General features: G+C 42.5%; 1 protein-coding gene across 4 annotated transcripts in view; it reads right to left on the bottom strand.

Annotated features, from left to right (window-relative positions):
- P4HA2 (prolyl 4-hydroxylase subunit alpha 2) overlaps window positions 1-20,410 on the bottom strand; it is a 49,571-nt gene extending 29,161 nt beyond the window's left edge. The window contains exons 1-6 of one of the 4 annotated variants that reach the window (XM_039485904.1): window positions 20,165-20,410; window positions 19,857-19,913; window positions 7,594-7,693; window positions 4,975-5,071; window positions 2,267-2,418; window positions 114-251 (exon numbers count right to left, since the gene is read on the bottom strand). In XM_039485904.1, the coding sequence (XP_039341838.1) occupies window positions 114-251; window positions 2,267-2,418; window positions 4,975-5,071; window positions 7,594-7,675 (469 nt within the window). In that variant the 5' untranslated portion in view covers window positions 7,676-7,693; window positions 19,857-19,913; window positions 20,165-20,410. The remainder of the gene's footprint in view (window positions 1-113; window positions 252-2,266; window positions 2,419-4,974; window positions 5,072-7,593; window positions 7,694-19,856; window positions 19,914-20,164) is intronic. The other 3 variants (XM_039485901.1, XM_039485903.1, XM_039485902.1) reach the window with 3 other exon arrangements.
- Window positions 20,411-23,160: the final 2,750 nt, after the last annotated feature.

A 23,160-nucleotide genomic window follows, 5' to 3' on the forward strand; every position in this document is an offset into this window, starting at 1 on the left:
CTTTTGAAATTTTTGCCCAGTCTCCTGAAACGCTGCCATCATGAACATGTCAGTAAAATCACGTCTTTAATACAAGCTGAATCTTCAAGCAGAGGAGGCTGCTGTACCATTACCTGGTAGTTTTCCCTTAGACATGGTCTCAGGGTCCAGTCTGTATGTGTCCTGTAGACGCATTAGAGCCTTAGCAGCGCCTGTCTCATCTTCCTCAGTTGGGAAGAACTGGCGTTGAACTGTGAGGTTCGCGATAAAACCTTGCAGTTAAAAGAAGAAAACAGTTAACGCCACAACTCAGATGCATATAATCAATACTAGACTGGCCCAGGATTGGGAACATGTGTTTTGTTTTACAACACATCCTCAATGGGAATCAAACAGTGGAGATTTAAACATAAACAGCCCTCTTGTCAGACTCTTCAGTTATATGCATATCTTGGCTTAAAGGCAAAGCTTATGAGCTCAAATCAGAGGCATTAACAGAAGATGCTCAGTTCTCATGTGATGTGCCATTAACAAAGTAGGGTGATGGATATTATAGCCTCAACCTAATCATTTTCATTTTCCCTTAATGCCTTTTCCTAACACCCTTCCCGCTCCCACAATATCCTCCCTCATGTCTCCTTTGGCAACATTCCAACATGACGCAGGATCTCAACATTATCTGCTGAACCTTTGCAGACCTCCAGACTTTGTGAACTTCAAGCATCTTCTAATCCATAGGAGCTCTGTGAGATGTGAAGACCTCAGCTGACCCAAGAGAGGCTCCCAGACCTTCCCAGATCCCACTGATGACATTTCAAAGGGGGTGTTTCGGGAGAGACTGAGTACTTATCTCACTTTAGTTTGGTACGTGGGCTGAGGTTCAGGCCTGATTATATATTTTCAAACTGCTTCAACCCATCTCTAACAAAGAGTGTCAGAAAGTAAAGAAACTTAAGTCAAGTTAAGTGTTCATTTGGGGTCTTCTTAATAGCAAAAAATGAAACAGAGAGGGCTGGACCAATATCATACAAGGTGGTAAAAGCAGAGCCACTGTGCATTCATTTTAAAAGGGATATTCTCAACAGTCTCTCTGTTCTTCTTTCAACACAGTAATTAACTAAACAGGTTGCATAAAGGAAGAACTTCAAGAGCATTATGCAAATAAATTTAAGTGTTGAGCTATCCAAAATTATATGAAAGGTTGTAAAGAAATAATAAAATAATAATAATAAGGGAAGAAGACGAAAGTTCTGACTTCCATTTTAAGTGTTACGTCAATCACAACAGTATTGATTTTACAAAATATTACAGAGAAATCTTCAAGAGCAAAATTAAAGACAGGGATAAGTGCTCAGTGGAATCAGTGATCTAGTTGTTAGAAAACTTCACAATTTTATTTCTTCCAGGACAGCTATAAAACTCTTGGCTGAACAGACAGACTTCAAAGCATCTAAACTTTTAGCATAAGCAGAATGGAAAGAGAAAACATGGAATGGAGTTCAAAGAAAAATATTTCCTCCTTTTCTTCTTTCACTTTCAGAAAGTCCAATAAAAATAAACTGACATTAAAAATGTTTAAGTTTAAGGAAGCAAGATTAAGACAGGTTCTCTGTGAAGAATATGCAGTAAGAGGCAGGGTTAGCTATGGAACATTTTTAGAAGGATAAACTCATGAATAATAGAGGAATATATAGACATTAACTCTATAATGTTTGCCAGCTGTTTATGTTGGAGCAGATCAGAAGCCCCTGGAGATCCAGTCTGGGCAGCAGAGTTTGATTCTTAAGTTTTTCTATCTTCTGATCCAAAGGCCAAGAAAGGCCAAAGACTAGAGGCACTATTGCTAGGGAGAGAAAAAAGAATAAAAACCGATTGGGAAGACCGAGTGGGATAAGACCTTTCTTATAAAGCTGAAGTCTCAAGGCAAAACACACTTTAAATAAAAATTGTCCTAATAGTTGGACCTTTTGGTATATCATATTCTTCTTCCCTCTGCTTGATGTTCTAAAACAGCATGAAGGGCTTCTGCCATAATCAGACTAATGGCACTGCTTCTGGGACAGATCAGGGCATTGACAAAAGGAAAATGTCTAATGGTAGCTGGGACGTGGTGAATGGTAGCCAGTAAACAAGTTATTTCTTAGTTTGTAAGTTTCACACAACTCAGGCAACAGTATTTGAAATTGCAACAATTAAATTTGCAGATTTCCAGTATATGAGCAGGGGAAGGAAAAAGCAGACTTGCAGCAAAGTTACAGAAACTATTTTCTTCCCTTTAACACCTTACCACTTGTTGAGTCCTGAAGAACTAGATTTTCTAATTCCAGCCAATCAGTGTTTAAACGCTTCACCAATTTATATGCATTTACTGGGTGTGCAAGATAACCTTCTGGGTCGGAAGCTGATTTCATAGTCAGTGCATCCATTTTTTCAGCCCAGCTGGAAAAAGAATAGCATGTCTCAATCTGAGATCATTTTATGAATGCATGTCTTCCTACTATCATCACATCTAAAAACGAATTGCTCCTTTTGCTATATATAGTCAGCTTTCTTTGCTATATATAGCCAGCCACTTACTTTTAACTCTGTAAGGGTGAATCATGGCACAACTGATTTTTTTAAAATATAAAATAAAATATAAATATTTCCTACCTTTAAGGCTACTGGGCACAAATCTTATTTGCATTAATGTCTCAACCAACAATTTATATCATGTTGAATTTTGAAAAAGATACGTAGTGCAAGATGAACTATACTGTAATTCTTAAAAGGTCACTCTCATTTACATCTCACTAACACTACAAAATCTGTTTGCTTTTCCAAAAGCTGTTTAGGCTCTTATGGGAGTCATCCATGCACACCGATGGGAAGACAGACCCTTAATTTTTCAAGTTATTAGGATTCTTTTCTTCTAACAATAGGTTAATGAACATACTTCCATCATATGCTCATGCAGAAGTAAGTTGGCAAATTCAAAAATGATAGTGATGAGTCCTAATATTCTTTTGAGTGTCATAGATGAACTCTTATTTTAGTCCAATATATAGTACTTTACTAATGATACAGTCGTGCCCTCATCCCTCTCTTTATTTGATCTCTTAGCTGAACCATTGCGCATGCAACAGAGCTTCAAATTTCTCTCTCCAATATGCAGTGGGAACTGAGCACACTACTGAGGCAAAACTAACAAGTGAACAATAAAAGAGCTTTGCTCTAAGCAAGATCCTTGAGCATAGTTCATAAGCTTCCACTTGCAAGCTTGCAGTTTCATAATCAGTGGGGCACCAATGTAATAATGGTTCCAACCAAAGTAGAGATAATGTAGTACAAACTTACGCAATTATCCCCAAGTTGCTCATGTATTTTCCGTGTATTATAATGTTCCAGCTCAAAATGGAATCCAAAACTACTAATTTTTCAGAGATACTTTACAGAGATCCTGTCAGATTAAAACCCATGTACCCATCAAAGCAGATTACTTTACCCAGGTTCCTAGTAACATTCTTTAGATTTTTCATATTCTTTCAATTTTAGTAATTTAATTTTCACTATTTACATTGTTTGGGGGTTTTTGCTGTACAAAAGGAGGGCCAAATTTTGATACTCAATCACGTTGAGTAGACTCTTACTTCATAAATAGCCCCAGTGAAACCAATGAGACCAACTGAACAGTAAAGTAACACTTTAAGTGAATAAAAGTGGCAGAATCTGGCCCTTATTTTATCACAATATGGCAGTTTCATTTTTGCCTATAATTAGTATCTAATGAGCTCTGGTTTCTTGTTCTCGTATATTAGTAGAATGCTGCAACATTTAGGCTGCAAACACTGTGGGGGATTTCTTTTTTATTAATTATTTCTATTGAAATTAAATTTCAGCTGAAATTTTAAAATATACACAAAAGACATTTCTGCTGACATTCATGCAAAAGTTTGTTGTAACAAAAACCTACATTTGAAATCTAAACTGACCTGATCATCTCCCTTTAAAGGAAAATATATTGACTGGATTTCAAAACATGTAAGGGATGTAGATTACTTTTCCCCTGATGGCCAGATTTTCAAGACAGCTCAATAGCTATTGAAGCACTTAAATGAAGTGGCAAGATTTTCATAAAATTCTCAGCACCCAGAAGTTCCCATTGAGAATAAGCTCTGAGCACTTTAGAAAAATCTGGCCCCAATTATAGGTGAATAGCACTTCTAAAATCTAGCCCTGCAAAAAAAATGGATTTAAATCTTTTACAGAACTATCGGAGTGTTGTTTCTCTATCTGTGATGCTGTAATCCCTATTCACAAAACACATGCCAACACTCAATGCTCTCGGTGACCTTAACTTTTTTCTTTTTTAAATAGATGAATAGTAACAAATTCATACGATCTGCTTTCAGGGACATTTAAACAGGGAGGACCAGCAGGAACATCTCAGCTGTCATGTACAAGGAGACAAGTGGCTTCTGAGGCAGCAAGGGCCCAGAATATATAAGAATTTATAAATCCGAAGCCACCTTGAGCTGCACTGGAAGTAAATATAAGGTCAGTACAGCATGGAACATATGGGGTGCAAAGGGCTCATTGTGGGCCTGCTAAACAAGCAGCCTGCCATGTTCTGCCTTAAGGTTACTGCTTCTGAGTGGTCTATGAGGGTAGCTCAACCATAACATGTTGACACAGTCCAGCTGAGAGGGGCATAGATAACTAGGGCAAAGTCTTCTTGCAAGAGGAAATGTTCCAACATCTCAACTCATGGAAAATGCACTCTTGGCCATTGCCAGTACTTGAGAGTACAACAGAGGTCCCTCTCAGCCCTGCTTTTGCTGGAATAAGCCTCAGCCTGCTTGCACTTATTTATCCCTCTGCCTTGGTCAGGCACTGGGGAAAGCAGCGGCACTACTATCCAGGCCAACAAAAGAGAGACGGAGAAAAGACAATATTGTAAATTCAACATATAAAATATGGAGAAGTGCAGATTTGTTATGCAATCCTTCCCCTTACCTTTTAATCTTAGAGAGTTTAGATTCTTCTGCTTGAATATATTCCTTTAAAGACTGCACCAGATCTTTCTCTGCATAAATCAGGTCTGTCATCTGACCTACAATGGAAGGAGACATTTTACTACACAAGTAAAACAAGGGACTACCCTTTCCCACGGGCACAGAGGGGGAACATCCTAAACACTCTACAGCTAGTAAAACTGCTTGAAGAATCAACATATTCAGGCTCAAGCAATTTACTGCTTTGAAGTTAAAATGAGAAAAGCCTAGAGACCGGGACACTGAATTCCTGTTAAAACCAGGTGTCCAAATCCTCTAGGTGGCTTTGAAAATGTCAGCCTTAATGTCTTCTGGAGGAACTTTGCTGTGACCCCTTCATTGCCTTTGAATGATTTTAATATTAGTTACTTGCACCTGTGTGCAATCAAAAGAGATTTGACATAATTAGAGCTATAAGCAACACAGTCAGAGGTCAAAATAATTGCCATGGCATCTGCTCTGCATGTGGACGCAGATTAGGTCAGAGTGCTAGTTTATTAGTCAGTGCCACATGCACTAGTTAGAATTGCAGTTCCTTGGTGTGGGACTTGCAAATGGTAACTGTGGAAACAACAAATATAGAAGACTTACAGTCTGATGCTCGCAGTCTAACCGATGTGCAGACAGTCTCCTAATGGAGATTGCTAGTATACAAATCTTACTTCAGTCTGTGTTTTACACATGAGAAGCCCTTGATTTTTTTGGCAACCACAGCTGAACATGCACACAGATTATTTGATTAGACTGACAAACATAGCTGCAGATTTCTTTTCAGTATTACTAAGTAATTATGACTGAAGCATAATTAAGTAGCAGTCCTAGGTAAAATCCAGAAATGAGTTCTGTTCAGCCTTGGTCAGACTGGCAAATGGAGAAATATAAGACAAGGAGAAGGTCATTCACAACAACTGCATATCAAACGCTATCTTTAACTGCCAAGAGAAAAAAAAAGACTACCAAACAATAAGTTTCTACCTATTTTCATCACAGACACTTAAATGCAGCTGTTTTGTATGAGACTCAATCGGTTTTCTTCTGACTGAGGAATTTTACAAAATAAAGCAGAAGTCTAATCAAGGCATGATGTCCATCCAGTGTAACTCCAGTGATTTAAATGGGGCATAAATCTTTCTGAAGCCATTAAAATCACAATTGAATATTGAGCAGTATTCACAATACAGCATTATAGATACAGAAGCATAAATCCCATTGAAAGTTAATAGGACCTTGTCCTTCTCAATCTCTGAGGTGCTTTTGAACAATCTACGTGCATAAGCAACAGTCTGTATATTGAGACAGTGCTATTAAACAGAAGAAACTAAAGAAGCCTGGGCTAGAATCACTAGTCTGATTGTTTTCAAAGTTTCCAGCTATTCTATGTGACATTTTTGATTAATTTACTGTACAATTTATAGGAAGACTTGAAAAGACTTGTTTTAAAGTGGGGGAGGGGGGTAAATCACATGATTTTTGATTAATTTACTGTACAATTTATAGGAAGACTTGAAAAGACTTGTTTTAAAGTGGGGGAGGGGGGTAAATCACATGATTTTATTTTTGCCCTCTTTTTGCACCCAGCATGTGCAGTAACTGACATCTGTTGCAAAACAGCTTAAAATAATTCTCATTGCAGAACATTGTTTGGGTTTTTTTAAAATCAGGTCACACTGAAGAGAGGGAAGCAGAAACAATTCAGCCATAGTATACGAACTCCACTTTTAATCATACAAGTAAAATACATTCTGTAACTTTTCATCTGTGTGCATTTCAAAACAGGGAATACAGATTTACTAGAAGCAATTATCAATCCTGCCTGTGGTTCATCTTCATCTGTCCATAAATGGAACTTTTCAAAAACAATCTGTTTACGTTGGGCAATGTGTAGGCCCAGTCATTGTATCCGAGGTGAAAGAGAAACAGTCATAATGATATTGGCAAGAAATGCTAGTGAATTTACCATGAAGCTTTGTTACATGTTAAATTTCATGTGAAGTAGTGTGAAAAGGATATAAGTCATCACTCTTGGTGTATTCAAAACTACCATATTAGGCTCCCAAATTCTAAGAAGTTCTTACACGTAAAAATATATATTTTTTTTAATTAAAAAGGTTTCCTAGCTACTCAGTGATTTAGCATTAAACCTTCAGGTAAGGTTTAAGTGCCATGCTCAAGCCAGAACAGGTACGCAATGCCACTTAACAGCAAAGAATGAGTCATCTTTTCCCTTTGCACGTTTTATTCAAAACTCATGCATGCCATGAAAGCTCATGCTCCAATACGTCTGTTAGTCTATAAGGTGCCACAGGACTCTTTGCTGCTTATTCAAAACTGGGGCCCTGTCTGTATGAGAGAAATCTGCACCAATTTGCTTATTACTGGTGTGGCTTAAAGGGAGTAAGTGGCCCCGGCACCAATCCTGCTATACACTATTGCATTAGGCTTGCAATGGGGTAACACTCTATACCGTAAACCTTGTCTGATGGGATTACAGTGTGAGGCTTACCCAAAGAGAACCTTCTTTGTGTGCACTAAAGAATTTTATACACTGCGCTCCAACATTTTGTACTGACTCTTTCCTTACCGATAGAGGTGAAAAATTCAGCTTGCGTGTGCCATGTGCAGCTAATGCAGGTCAAGAGCAGTGATAGTATCCAGGACTTCATCTTCAATACAGCTGGGATCTGCAGGATATTAGGAGAGGAAAAAAAAACTCGATACCCTGTGTACAAATAATTCTCAGATACCCTAATGAGGATGAGTCAAAAATCCCAATTATAATAGAAACAGGATCTAGGTGAGTGGTGGGCAATCTGCAGCCTGTCAGGGTAATCTGCTGGTGGGCTGTGAGACCATATTTACATTAACCATCTGCAGGCACAGCCTCCCGCAGCTCCCAATGGCCGTAGTTCACCATTCCCAGCCAATGGGAGCTGCGGGAAGTGGCGGCCAGCACATCTCTTGGGGAGGGATTGGCCTGCTAAACCCAGGGTTGTGAGTTCAATCCTTGAGGGGGCCACTTAGGGATCTGAGGCAAAATCAGTACTCGGTCCTACTAGTGAAGGCAGGGGGCTGGACTCGATGAACTTTCAGGGTCCCTTCCAGCTCTATGAGATAGGTATATCTCCATATGTTATATTATATATACTTCCCGCAGCTCCCATTCCTCAAATGTAAAGGCTCTGTTATTCAAAAATACAGTCAACAGGATGATAGCTGGCATCCCTCTCGTGATCACTGCTGGAAACTCTACAGCAGCACCGTTGTGCACTGCCCCATGCAAGGCCTGGTTTGCTCTATATAGTGACAGAGATAAGGCAGGACACAGAAGAGATGCACCTGTCTCTGAAGGGAAATGAGATCAAGTGTCACACAGATTCCAGACCTGGAGGAAGTTTTTATTTTTTTAAACAAGAACAGGATTAAAAGGGTGGGGGCTTAGCAATAGGAGAGGTGCATTTCAAGGAGAATGGTATCCTGGGAAGAAGTGTCGCACTCACCCCTACTCCAGTGCACTGGACTCAAGACCGCAAAAGCATCATTTAAAAAAAAACTAGTCAAGTATTTAAAATCAGAATGTTTTATTTTTATGCACCTGAAGCTAATTTTAGCTCTGAAGAAAGCAAAAGCAAATTCTTTAGATTCAGTGATGAGTGTAACGCCTCTGCATGAGATTAAGGATCTGATATTTCTCCCACTAAAGTAAATGGCAAAACCCCCTTTGATGTCAGTGTATGATTTTGAGCATTGGTTTTGCCTTTGATTCACTGGTGAACTTCTTAACCTCTGCACGTCTGTTTTTCCCACCCATGTAAAGCATTCACCTCACAGGCTTGTGGAGAGAATTAGCTCTGCCCCTCTTCACCTACCCCTCTACTACCAGTTTGTCTTCCTGCTCCAGCCGCATGGCCGCTTTCCGGCCTCTCCCCACCCAATAATCAGGAGCTCCCATGCAGAGCTGGGCGGAGGACTAGTAGGGGGGAAGGCTGGCTGCATAGGGCGTGCCACCATTTAAAGTTGGAAAACAGGGCACGACTTGCTGCAGGCAAAAGCCCATCCTACCCTCACGGTCTTTCAGGGAGTGCATGACAGAGGACATGGGAGGGGACCAGGAGGCAACCAAAGCAGGCCGAATGGCCAATGGCAGCGGGCAAGTGAGTCAGGAGGACCAAGTACCCTGCAGGAGGGCACTCTAGGAACTGCAATTAAATTGGTGTTGAATCCCGGGCACTGAACACAGTGGAAGTCTGTACTCTATGTGCAATCTGGAGGTCATCCTGCATGAAGATCTTTCTGGGAACTGACTGTTGCTCACCACAAATGCCTATCACACCCAGCACGCTCATTGAAAAGACTCAACAAACCTCAAAATTACCTTAAAAAAGGGGGTTACTTTAGACTCATCATAAGCTACGGACTATCCTGTTTGCAATTGTTCCTTTTTGTGCCCCATCTGACATGAAATAGTTTGCAAATACAACCTGCTTTGAAAATACAATACCCCTTCAATGATATAGAAAAACAATGACTACGACAAAGAGCCACTTAAGTTTGCACACTTACTGCAAAAAAAACCCAGGACAAAGTGCCACTGCACTGCTCTAACACTAAGAAACGAGCAAACAGCAAAGTAAGATGATTCAATGCCAAATGGTTGAGTTAATACCACAGTAAGGGATAAAGCTGCCATGCAGAGAACCATTTAAATGCCAGCTCCGTTTTCTGCTGTTTATATTATATTCATAAACTATTGTTCAGTTTTTAAAACAAACGTCCCCCCATCCCCTTTGCAAATCTATTGGAAGCATCTGAAATATTTACTGCAATATGTATATCGGGTGTATACATGTGCAAGTGTGAGAACATCGTCTCAAATGCGTCATGCTGAATATTTTTTTCAATGCCATGTGTTTTAGAGCTGTTATGTTTCAGACACATGTTTTACTGCAAAGCTAGTACACAGGTAATCTGAGCACTAGGCAAAGCTGAATGAGTAGTGCCATGAAGAGGTCTGCCAATACTAAAGCCACAATAAGTGATATAGCAGAACAGAACAGTGAGTCAAGAGCACTCAGAAGATACATACACTTGGATATATTAAACCCTGGCTGTCCAGCTGCATAGCTTGTTCTTGTTTCCCAGAGCGGTTTTCTGGATTCATCACACACAGTTTGGCCAAGTGACTATGAACGAATTTTCCACTTAAAACAGTATAACCCTCCATTCCCTACTCCCAACATTCTCTTGTAGTTCAGGACATCTGCCAAGAATAATAAACTTTACCAAATCTAGCAGCTTTGCCATCACACGCAGAGAAAGAATCAGTAAACAGGAACACTCAAACACAGAAATCAATTCTTGCTTGAACAAAAGAAAGATACCTGTCTGTAGGGGTTTAAATATTGTTTACAGGCATTCTTTGCACAGCTGCTACATCTCAAACACCAGAGCCAACACCTCCTCACTGCAGCCTGAAAACAATTCTTGCAAATATGTTTTGGAGAGAAGACTGTACACCCACACACATTACAGTTCGAACATCTTAGGGATTCAGAAACAGCGTAACTGAGACCAAGACACTTGGATATAAAACTAACCTGTTAGTTCAAGCTGAAAAGAGAAACACAAAACTCTGGTTTTCAAGAAATGCTTAGAATTCAGCAATAAGGAGAAAGCTATTTAGGGCAACTATTTCCCATATGTACACCCTTTCTCTTAGGCTGGCTTTGTATCAAAATGATCTTTGAAGCAGAAAATGTCACATTCGTTGAGGCAATATTTAGGATTTCCTTTTATTTGCTTAAACCATCTAACCTTCATCGGTAACAGACTTGGGAAAGACTTCAAAACTTTTATTGGCTCCAGTTCATCCATAGGCCCGTGCAAAGCCCAGTGCAATAAGAAGAGGAGAGGCATCTTGTATCTCCCCTGTGCTGGGGCTACTGAATGATAGTTTGATCCTGGGTGCAGTTTAGGGCAATTGTACCCAAGCTGCCACAGGTCTTGTGGCAGCTGGGAAAATGGCCAAGCTGTCATGGCAAGTGTCGCTGGCAGAGGGACTCTGGGAGGCATGTTCACCCAACAACTGATGCCTTTTCCCCTACCTCATTTGAGGAATGGTTCTGTTCTCACACTGGTGAGAATCAGAAGTAACTCCACTGAAGTCAATGGAATTGCACCACTGTAACACCAGTGTAGCGGCAATCAGAGTCAGGCCTTAGTATCCTGAATTTTTCCTTCCACCCCAAACACCCCTCGATAACTGCACTCAACAGTGAAACCTAAATGATGTTGTGCAAACACTTGGCTTCTCTATAACTGCTAAATCTCAGTGAATCACTGCTCCCCCTGAGAAGAATGCTCTGTTGTACTTCTGAAACTGCTGGCAGAAGGAAAGAGGCTTTCCTATACAGTCAGGAGTAGGAAGGCCGCAGAGGAGGCAGGAATAGATTTCTCTTCCCAAGTTACAGAACTGAATTCTCCCCATAATGTTACTTTGAAATGCTATTGAAATTAGGGATGTAAATATCATTTAAAAAGTTAACCATTTAAACCATTAAAATTATATCGTTTAACTGATTAACTGATTAAAGGGAGACGGGCTGGGGCTGCTCCAGCCTGCGTGGCCCGGGGCTGCTCCAACCAGCACAGCTAGGGCTGGGGTTGATTGGCCCGGGGCGGCTGGGGGTTAACAGTTAGGGTGGGTTAATGGTAAGACTAATGCTTACCGGTTAACTGTTTAATATTTTACATCCCTAATTGAAATGTGGATCTGACCTGCAAAGGGCACGTGACTTTGGTGTCCAGGAGGGCTATGCACACTGAATTCTTCCTGACTTTCAGGGCCAATAACCACAAGTGGCTCAATCTAACCCCCATTCACCTCAATGGAAGAACTCCCATTGCTCAGCTGGGCTGAAGAAAATCAGCTGGCTGCTAAGTATTCTGCTCCTTTGGGGCCTGTGCCTGCCTGCAACTCAAACATGCTCTCCCATCTTCTCAGGCAGTAGAACCAGACAGGGAAGCCAAAACTCAATCACCAGAGACCCTCGCCCTAGTAAGGGGGCAGCAGCGCAGAGCACAAATATCCCTCGCTCTTCCTTGGAGTACTGCAAGACTTTCAGCTACCGAGTTAAAACAGTTTAAATAGCTTTAGAATGAATTTCACAAGTGCATCTGAAGTAAGACACACAAGAAAGTTAATAAAAAAAATGATTTTTTTCCTTGATACATCAGCAATCTTTCATTTCGTTGTTACAATGATTCATCTTCAGATGGTTTGCATTATACTCTGCATTTACTTTACTTTTTGAAACCGCATTATAAAACAAGCTGCAACGGGATACTTATGGTGCCGCTAGTATCCTGGACTTTCAAATTAATTATCTTTTGGCTGATGATTCAGGCTCCTGGGTGTCAATTTTCTCTTTCCAGTCAGAGAGACTGTTGTGCACAGATGAACAAGATGCAAGTCAGAGAAAATCTCCCCCTTTCCTGATAAACTAGCACCATCTTAGTGCTTAGCCAAATGTTAATTTGCTTCAACCAACCTCAGAATTTACGTGGCTTTCACATGGAGGCCAACCAATTTATCAGATTACACAAAGATATATTGAAATTGGGTCATAATGAGGTCAGTTTATGTAAAATTTAAAATCACAATCTCACTTCATGCCACAAACCAAAAGGTAACACCAGAGTGACACCTTCTGCAGTTTGAAATGCTCCCCATAGTCACACAGGCCAGAAGATTCTTTGACTCTTAATGTGAGCAGAGAGTAGAAAGCAATACACCCGGCATACATCAAGTGTTGCTCCCTGACTCTGATCATGAGCAAGACTCTTTAAAAAGACCATACATTTTTTCATCTTATCTGCTGAAACCTATAGAAACACAAATGTCCACATGCACTCCGTATATGTCCTCCCTTTATATATATTTAAAACACATTTGGTTTTACCTGTGGCTCAATTTTCAGCACCAATTTTGGGCACTCAGAACTGCAACACCTGGAATGACTGGGAGTAGTGTGTGAAGCCATTTTGAAAACCAGGCCCCAGAACTTTATTCCTTCAACTAGACAACGTGGCAGAAAGCTTTTTTCAGTTACCCCATTTGTCTCAGGAACCCGACTGTCCTACTTAAATCATGGCACAAGAATTGGGAGGTGGGCATTCGAGAATTCAAAAGCCGGCTACCAACAGATTTGGGAGGCTAGGGTTAAATTACCTGCTCCACCACAGACTTCCTGGGTGACTTTGGACAAGCCACTTAATCTCTGTGCCTCTGTTTGCCAGCTGTAAAATAGAGATAATAGCACTTCCCTCTCTCACAGAGAGCTGGGAAGATACATACTGAAGATTGTGAGGCTCTCAGATACTATGGCAATGAAGGCGGTCTAAGTATCTAAAATAGATAGAAGAGCCAGACAGATGTGGACAAGAGAGTACTACGTATGTAACAAATCTATGGCCAATAAGGAACTTTACAACTGTCATGAACTGTGCACCAACACCACTCATCAGGAATAGAACTCAGATTCTCCTGCTTCAAAAAGCACAGCTCTCTAGAAGAGAATCTGCGTTAGCTCTTAGCAGTACAGAGCCTAAGTCACAGAGTTGAGTCGTTCCAATTCTATCCAGCAAAGGGCTACAGTGCATATGCATCCCAACTAAGTCACTGCACATTCTTGGTTAAAGTAGTTTTCATAATAAATCACATCACGTACACAACAGATGAGCTAGTCATTTCTTCCACATTTATTTTAGAGCACAGATTTTTTTCTGTAATGATATAAAATTAACTATGCTGCAAAAAAGATTGCAGTTCTCTTGCTGTTAGGGCCCAATCTTGCACTCCCAGCGTACGCAACGTACAAAGGTAGAAGGCATTGCAAGATGGATTGTTTCTTGTTATATCGTATCCTAAGTCCCATTAATATCCCACTTACTGCAGTGGGGTGGGTAAAGTAAGCCAGCACAGAACAGCGAGTTAAGGTTGAAGTTTGGGCTCTATTCTATACGTACTCAACAGACTTGACATTTACCTCAAAACCAAAGCCAAAATAAATGTTGCTTCCAACGTGTATCTAAATTTAAACTATCATGGTGCAGTCTAACCAGCCTGACGAACAAAGAACTAGCTGTTTCAAAGGCATACATGGCTACAGACTGGCTGCTGGTATTTACTTCAGAGGCGTGGCCCAAATACAAAGCCATGAAGAGAGGCCAACACTTGTACAAATAGCAATTTAAGGTTGAACTGTTGTCTGAGCCAACTCTGCACACTTTCCCCACATGCCATTACTGCATCCGATGCATCAGCACTCTCACTTACAGGAGCAGAAAGGACAAACAGTGAAGTACTAAACCCACCACGTTATTTCATTTTTCTTCCACCTACAGACAACAGACTTTCTCTGCTTCGAAAGCAGATGCCACCAAATGCCAACCTGCTGTCAATCTGGGTGGCTTCGGCTACAAGACTAATGATTTGTAAATAGATACAGACAAAATCTAAATGTCCCCCACACAGCCAAATGCCCAGGGCTGTGCTGAATCGTAGTTAGGATTTTAGGATGTTGGGAGGTGAGTATACTACGCTTAGAAAACTCAAAAGGCAAAGCAATCACAAAATACTCCACTTAGCAGGATTTTAATGAGGTCAGCTGAAAAGCATTTGCAAACCAGAGCAAATCATATTAAGCATCTTCTTTAAGTTACAACTTTGCTATCATATGCACTAATTGCCAACAGATTAGATAGCATGGAAACCCTCATTATTATTATGATCTCCATCCAGGGGGTGGTCCCTAAGGCTATAAAGTGAGCCTAAGACAAATTCATTACTGCTGTAATTCAGATGTACTCAGGAGACCTACACTTGCCTGGGCCAATTGTAAATTTGCCCATAGCAATGGAAACGGAGTCTGGATTTATCACACCGCAGTGCAGAACTCTAGTCACCAGACTGTACTTTAGAACCCTCTATTGAGGCAGTTCATAGCATGAGATCATCCAGCTGCATGCAGGCAGTTCTTGTTAACAAAAATAGGGTCTTGTTGGCTCTTGATGTCATCTGCCTCTGCACTGATGATCCTTCCCCCACCCATCCCCTAGATAACCATCTTCTGGCTGACACCTCCTTTGCATCAAAGGCATCACACTAGTCTCCACATGCCTGCATCACCAGCTTCCTTGCCAAAGCCTCTAATGTGCATCTGCAAATAATTAAAAACTACATGCCCAACAACCAATAAAGTAACTTGCTTGCCTTTGTTTTTCAAAACAAACCGAAGAAAAATGCTGTTTGTTTGCATGCACTGATATTGACAGTGTCTTTATTCAAATTTGCATTAGCTTCCTTCAGTGTAAAACAGATCTTGTGATATCCCTAGTTATGTAACCTTAAGAAATATCAACATCTGGATTAACTTCTGATAGCTCCTTTAAATCATAGCTGAAAAAATATTTAGTTCTTGGCAGTAAAAAAAAAAAGAGAGAGAGAGAGAGAGAGAAAAGTCACGCCAAATCTTAGGAGCAAGAGTCCTGCCCATCATTTCCCCTTTGATAACAGCAAGCTCATCTCATATTCAACACTATCATCTGTAGAGTGTTAAATGCCCCAAACAAGCTGTACCATAAGTGGAGAGGTTGTTGACCAACCTACATGTTGTTAACCCCTATTGCAACTTGCCAAGTCTTTTCAATCCTGAAGTGTAACTGTGTTTCTGCACACAGCCCTAATTTTAATGGATCAAAATCTCTCAGATAAACTTACAAATTCTCTGGGAATGTTCAAAATAAAAGCTCATTTGAAACTGCATTAAGTGTTCAGAAAAGGTTAATTTAAAACATATCAAGAAGCATTTATTTTTCTTTCTACGCTACCAGGAGGACAAAGCAAGATAAAGAAACAGACACTTTTAGGACAGCACGGAGTCTGAGTCTACTCTGGCATGGCAGCATCCTACTTCCCCACAAATATAAAACCCTATACACAGAACCAGTCACAGAAAATAAAACCTATCTACATGCTTATATTTCACTCCTTAGAGATCTGCCATCACAAAGAGTATGGCAAATATAAATGTACCAGTTGTCTTATGTAATCAAGTGTAGAAATGGAAAATTCTTTGGACTAATAGCCCATATGTTACCCTTGACTATTAACTCCTTTAATATTTGTGGGAAATAAAGGCCCATATTTTCAATGATGCATGGATTTGAGTCAGGGCTGCAGCAAAATAAAGTTAAAGAAGTTAAGGAGTAAGCAAAAGGCCAGACCCTCATCCATTAAACTTCCGTGCTATGATGATTTACAGCAGTCCAGGACCTCTGCCTGTCAAGTACTAGCTATGGCCAGCAGTCACTGTGGACACAAGAGGGATTGTTTCCTGGGTTGCACAATGCCACACAGCTGCAGGAATTGGTGCCTGTGGGGTCCTTTTCAGCTTACTTCTATCCTCCCAGTGCACTTATAAAGTGAAGCAATCAGGAGTTTTATTATGGGAAATGTTTTGTGTCAAAGTCTATTTGGAATACTGAACCTTCAGGTCTGATAATGTGGGGGATTAACTGGCAACGATATGAAACCCAAGTAAAAAGTGTCCTGAACTGACGGACTATCCACTGCATACAGAAATCCAAACATTCAGGCTATCTGATTTGCCTCTTACTGATACCATTGCTCACAGTAGCAGCTGGGGGAGCACATCATTGTTTCTAGGCTTCGACGGCAGACAGCTGTTCATCTTCCACTGTTCATTTTCTACACACTATTCCAAACGGAAGATAGCCTACTACTGCAACCAGCTAGCAGAGTTACTCCTTTAACTCACGTTGCAGAGATCTTTGCCGTGGTTCAGTGTTCAGAATGGGTGTGATAGGAGAGCCTCCTGTCACACCACTCCTCTCTCCCCTCCCCTCTTTGGAATGTGGGGGTATTTGGGTGGACAGTTTCCCCTATGGCCACATGCTGAGCTGGCAACTAACTTCCATTTGGAGGGTGACCCCTACAGTTTCCCTCTTTCACTCATGCACTCTAACCCACAGTTATACAATTTAGGTGTAGACCCTCCTAGCACATTTCAGTAATACAGGACTACAAGTAAACTATTGGCTCCCTCCACCCAATTACAAACATATATAATAAACATTTTTCAACGCCTTTATCAACGCCTACCAGAGTCCTCCCGAACCCTCTCAGGTCTGGGAAACAAATGGGCCTCACAGCCCCGGAGGTTGATAAAAGAGGACCATTTCAGAGCAGGTTCCACAACTGAGGGGCCCTCACAGAGAAGGCTCTGCCAACTGCCCCTGCTTTCTTACACAAGTGGAGTTCCAGCTCAGAAACTTCCACTCATCTCTCACTCTGGCAGCACAGCATGGGGAGCATGGAGGCTTACAGACAAGACAGTAAACTGGACCCTTGGGCTGGCTTCCAAACCAGGGAGAACCATGGGGGCAGGGAGAAAGAGAAGTGAAGAAGAAACTAATGGCAGATGTCACAAACAGGAGGGCTCAGAAGAGACAGAAAAGGAGAGTGAAAGAGAGAGAGAATAGAGTAGGGAGAGGAAAGTAGAAGAAAATAACATAGATAGGGAGAGGACAAATCTGATGTCTTGTCTACATACACAATTTGAACCAGTTTAACTTAAACAGATTTAGTTAAAGCAAGTGCAAACCCATGTATGGACACTTATTTTTGTTCAAGCCACACTTATTTCTATTTAACTTATAACTAGGAACTGGTTTAGGCTAAACCAAAATAAGAGTGCCCACACAGGGGCTTGCACCAGTTTAACTAAGCTAGTGCAAGCTTGTATGTGGACATAACCTAAGAATGAAAGGACATCTCGGACTGGCACTGCCTGCCACTTTGTGTCAATGATACTTGTGCAAAGTGCTACTCTTCTGATCTGGAAATGTCTCCCACTGCTTTTGCATAGGTGTAAGCGGTGACATAGAGTGCCCAGCATGGGAGAATCAGGCCCCGCACTTTATGGTGGTGGGGGTGTTTTACAGGATATTTGTTTTGAATGACATTTTGAATCTGTGATTGAATAGTAGTTTGTCTGTTTCTAGCTAACCTGAAAATCATCCTGGCTTAGGACATACGGGGGTGACAGACTTTAAAGACCAGAAGGTACTATTATGACCATCCTATATAACACTACTCAGCCATTCACCCACCAGTTCCTTAGTGAGACAAACAGCTGGTAGATGAACCTTTCAGAAAGACAGGCAGTCATGATTTAAAGACTCCAAGTGATGGAGAATTTACCACATCCTTTGGGAAGCTGCTCCAATGATTAATAACTCACTGGAAAAAAAGATGTAAATTTTTTAAATTCCAGACATTGCCTCATGTCATCCCTTCACGTTATCTCCTTCGCTAGACTGAATGTCAGACAACAGGACTGTTCAACACACTGAGGAATTTACAGGTCACCCTAATTTTTTTTACGGAAAGTTGGCAGCAATGCAGCTGGCTCCCCATCTTTTTTCTTTGGACACCTGTGTCTACCCCATCCATAAGAAATCCTTCAGGGAAGCAACTGCAGGCCACTGCCCCCTGGGCCCAGACATGAGACTGGCTCCAAACTGCCTGTTGTAGGACAGGCTCTGGAAAATTCCATCCATCAACCTCAGAGAAAACTCCTATGGCATAAGGACGGGGATGGAGAAGAATACAAAAAATGTGATCACAGAATCATAGAACTGGAAGGGACTTCAGGAGGTCATCTAGTCCAGTCCCCTGCACTTGTGGCAGTATTATCTAGATCATGCCATTATGAAATGTATATATACAAAGTGCAACCTCATCTGGAATACAGCATGCAGTAGTGGGCACCCCATCTCAAAAAGGATATTACAGAGAGAAGAGATGCAAGTAAAAGCAATAAAAACTCTTCTATGAAGAGAAATTGAAGAGATTTGGATGGTTACCTTAGAAAGACAACAGATAAGAGGAGACATGATCTAAGTATACAAAATAATGAACGGTCTAGAGAAGGGAGACTGAAACCTCTTGTTCAGCTATCTGCTACCTCACAAGAGCCAGGGGACTGTCAATAAAATTAAAAGGTATCAATTTGGAATTTGCTAAGAGGAAATACTTCTTCACTTAACACATAATTAGACTGTGGAATTCACTGCCACAGGACGTCACTGAAGCCATGAACTTACTAACATTCAAAGAGGGCCTGAACATCTACAAGAACAACAAGAATCGCCAGAGACAGAACAGTTGATGCAAATAAAATTTTGGAAGGAATACAAAACCGCAGGCTTCAAGGCTTAACCTCCATCTCTAATTATTAGGGGTTACTTCTTTAGAAGCATCTGGTTCTGGCCACTGTCAGAGACAGGATAATGGACTAGACGGACCCTGGGTCTAAGCTGGTGTGATCATTCCTATGTCCCAACACGCCTGAAGTGCAGTGCAGACGTGCCGACTGCTCGCTGGTGTGTCGATCCCATCCACAGGAGCTGGCACAAGCCTGCTTTCTTGAATTTTCCCTAGGAGGAGGGAAAGACCCAGGCCTAATTCGGGGAGGAGAGGGGTTCAGGCTGGGAGTACAAGGACACAAGGAGACAGTTCTGGTCTACGCTCCTCACCCTGACACCTCCATGGGGCAGGTACCCTGAGAGGGGTCTCCCACCCAGCCTGCCCCTGGGGATCCTGCCCAGGGGGGTCCCCTCTCCCCACTCTGCCCTGTAACACCCCCTTCCCCCCCATACCTCTTCCTGGGCAAGGGGCAACACCCAGCGAGATGGGCTACGGGGCCAGGGGTCTCCCCCCTCCAAGTCCCCACCCCCATCCCACCGTGGGAACGGATTTACCTGCCGGAGGCGGCTAGCGGGGGTGTCTCCTCTCGGGTCCCTGCGCGGCCAATGCCCCTATAAGCACAAGGCAGAGAGGAGTTTGCATGGGGCAGCCCCGCCCCACCCCGGCTCCCTAGGGGCTCCCCTGCGCCGCTTTCCCCCCAGATCCCGCCGGTGGCTCCACGGTTCTCCTGCCAGGCCGGGCAGGGCAGACAGGCAGCGCCCGGGAACCCCCCGGGAGGGCGCCCCGCACCCCGAAAGTTAGCAACAGCCCCGGCCTCCCCGTCTGCCTGCAGCGCGCCCGGTGCCCAGCGCCCCCCGCTCACCAGCCACACGCCGCCCGCGCTCTGCCTCCCAGAACAGCCGCGGCGGCTCCGGCAGCGGCCCCCGCTCCGCCTCCTGCCCAGCCGCTGGCTGCTCCCCGCCTCTCCCGGCACAGCCTCCCGACGGGGCCGTAATGCTTGGAGTAGCTGCAGCCCCGCAACCGCGGGGAGACGCGAGCCGGCGGTGGAGGAGTTCTTAGCGGCAAGGCTTGAGGAGCAGCTCAATGAAACAACGCTGCTCTGCTCTGCTCGGCCTGCAGCCTGCCCTTAGGGGAAATCCCCACAGAATTTAAAAGAGGCGAAGATCCCTTCCCTGGAATCATTGAACTCCCCTCTACCGGGGATCTCATTCACTATTAATTTCTGTGGGGGGGTGTAAAGCTATTTCTAGCTCACTCTTGGTTTCCTCCCTTTTAAATTCCAATGTGTTTGTTGCTCCTGGTGTTGTGCCCTGAAATGAAGATTTCAGAGTCATACAGGGAGTGGATAGCATCATAGAAGCGTAGGGCTGGAAGGGACCTTCAGAGGTCATCTAGTCCAGTGGTTCTCAAAGCTGGTCCACCGCTTGTTCAGGGAAAGCCCCTGGTGGGCTGAGCCAGTTTGTTTACCTGCCGCATCCACAGGTTCAGCTGATCGCAGCTCCCACTGGCTGTGGTTCATCGCTGCAGGCGAATGGGGGCTGAGGGAAGGGCGGCCAGCACATCCCTCGGCCCGCACCGCTTCCCGCAGCCCCCATTGGCCCGAAGCGGCAAACCGCGGCCAGTGGGAGCTGCAGTCCGGCCCGCCAGGGGCTTTCCCTGAACAAGCAGCAGACCAGCTTTGAGAACCACTGATCTAGTCCATCCCCTGCACTGAGGCAGGACCAGGAGTACCAACACCATCCCTGATAGGTGTCTAACCCGTTCTTTAAAACCACCAACAATGGAGATTCCACAGCCTCCCTTGGTGACCTGTTCCAGTGCTTAACTATACTTATAGTTAGAACCTTTTTCCTAATTTCTAACCTAAATCTCCCTTGCTGCAGATTTCACAGATTATTTCTTGTCCTACCTTCAGGGGACTTGAAGAACAATTGATCACCATGGTCTCAGTAACACCCTTTAACATATTTGAAGACTGTTATCCGGTCCCCCTTCCCTTTTCTTTTCACAAAACTGGGTTTTCTCTTCCAAACTTGTTTTTTTTTTAACCTTTCCTCATAGATCATATTTTCTGATCAGTTTATCTTTTTTGTTGCTCTGCTTTGGTCTTTCTTCAATTTGTCCACATCTGAGTTGTTCATCTTGACCTTATTGTGGCAGACATTGCAACCCCATGCAGTGTCTTTGAGGACCATTATATTAAAATTTATGAATGATTTATGTTTGATTTTTTTCTGCTTCTGGGGAAGGGTGACTACAGCTCCTCCAGGAATTAAAAACTGTGTGTGTAGGGGATGATTAAGGCAAGTCACAGAAACTTTAAACCACCCTGAAGAGGTATCACTGTTTGGGGTGGTTCACATAGACTGGTTCAAACTAGGTTTTACAGAGACCAACAAGACAAAAAGAACGGGATTTTGGTATGAAAAACTGAGTGTAAGCAGACTGGGGGTGGTTTTCCTTTTGATTCAGCAAACTGGCAGAACTGCAGATCTGAGGAGGATCCCAACTCTTGCTGAAGAGTTGGAAAGACCGACACCTACCAGAGCCCTATGTTGGTGTTAGAAGTGACCTCTGGTAAGCTTTTAGCAAGCATGAGGAAACTTTTTTTAAAATGTTTTCTCTATAATGCTTTTGCCCTATGAATAAGTGTGCTTCGAAATAGCTGTGTGGTAATGACTATTCGTAGTCTTCAGAGAGAAAGCAATGCACAGGGGCTGACCTATAACTGGCTTGCAGGGGATAGTCCAATGTAAAGCAGAGGGTTATGCAGCCTTAAAACACCCAATCAGAAGGAAGTGAGACAAGAGTCTCTACCCAGAGACAAGTGTCCCCAGATCTGACTGAGCACTCTGGGAGTAGACTCCAGAGGGGAAATCAAAGTACAGTTCCCCTGAAACAGTGACAATGATATTTTATTTTATTTTTTCTAAAGGCCCTAATCCAGCAGAGTATTAACTCCAAGCACTTGAGCAGTTACATTTATTTCAATGGGATTACTCGCATGCTTATAATTAAGCATATGGTTAAGAGTTTGCTGGATTGAGGCCTTAATGTCTGAATATATTATAATAAATAATAATAATTAAGAACTGGAGAGTCACACTATTAAACTTTGTAATGTTAATAGAAAAAAATGCATCAGTCGTGAAGCTTTGATCCAAGTTCCTAAACTTCAGATCCAAACCCAAGCCCTCTTCACAAGAGTATTGGGATTTGGAGTTCTGAACTGGCCCATCATAAAAGTAAACCTGACGAGTGAAGTTGAAATCTGGACCTAGATTTGATCTTCCTCATGGTTGTGAGAGGTTTGGATTCTGTGTCCTAGTTTTGGATCCACCTCTAGTTTAAAGTGAACTGTAAAGAGAAAATGGGATTGTAGGCAAGCATGAGATTTCTGGTGCTTGTGGTACCCAAGAGAGCTAATGTCTCCTTGTAAACCCAGAAGAGAGAGCAGATTCAAATGGAGAGGGGAAAATAATTTTATAAAGTAAATTAGATCTGATTCCTACCATAATTACTGGGTGCTGATATTATCACAAAAGCTCTAAAAGATCATATCAAAGGATTGGCTTGCAAATATCTCTGTTCTTTAAATTGATATAATACACCAGTACAATCCAGAGCTTCCGTAGCCAGACTGCTGCCAAGGGTATAATTGTGGTGGTTTTTGTTGTAGGAACAATGTCCAGTGGGAACTAGACTGAACTCATCAGCACATTTCAGAATGCTCACTACATAGCTGGGTAGGTGGTCTCCAGCCACCTACACCCCACTCACCCTAGACCCAGCATGACCACAACCTTCAAATGTGTTTACCCAGAGCCAGTTTGGCCCTCTTTAGTTTGGGGTTTCCCC

The sequence above is a fragment of the Mauremys reevesii genome, linkage group 8, assembly GCF_016161935.1.
Source record: "Mauremys reevesii isolate NIE-2019 linkage group 8, ASM1616193v1, whole genome shotgun sequence".
NCBI lineage: Eukaryota > Metazoa > Chordata > Testudines > Geoemydidae > Mauremys > Mauremys reevesii.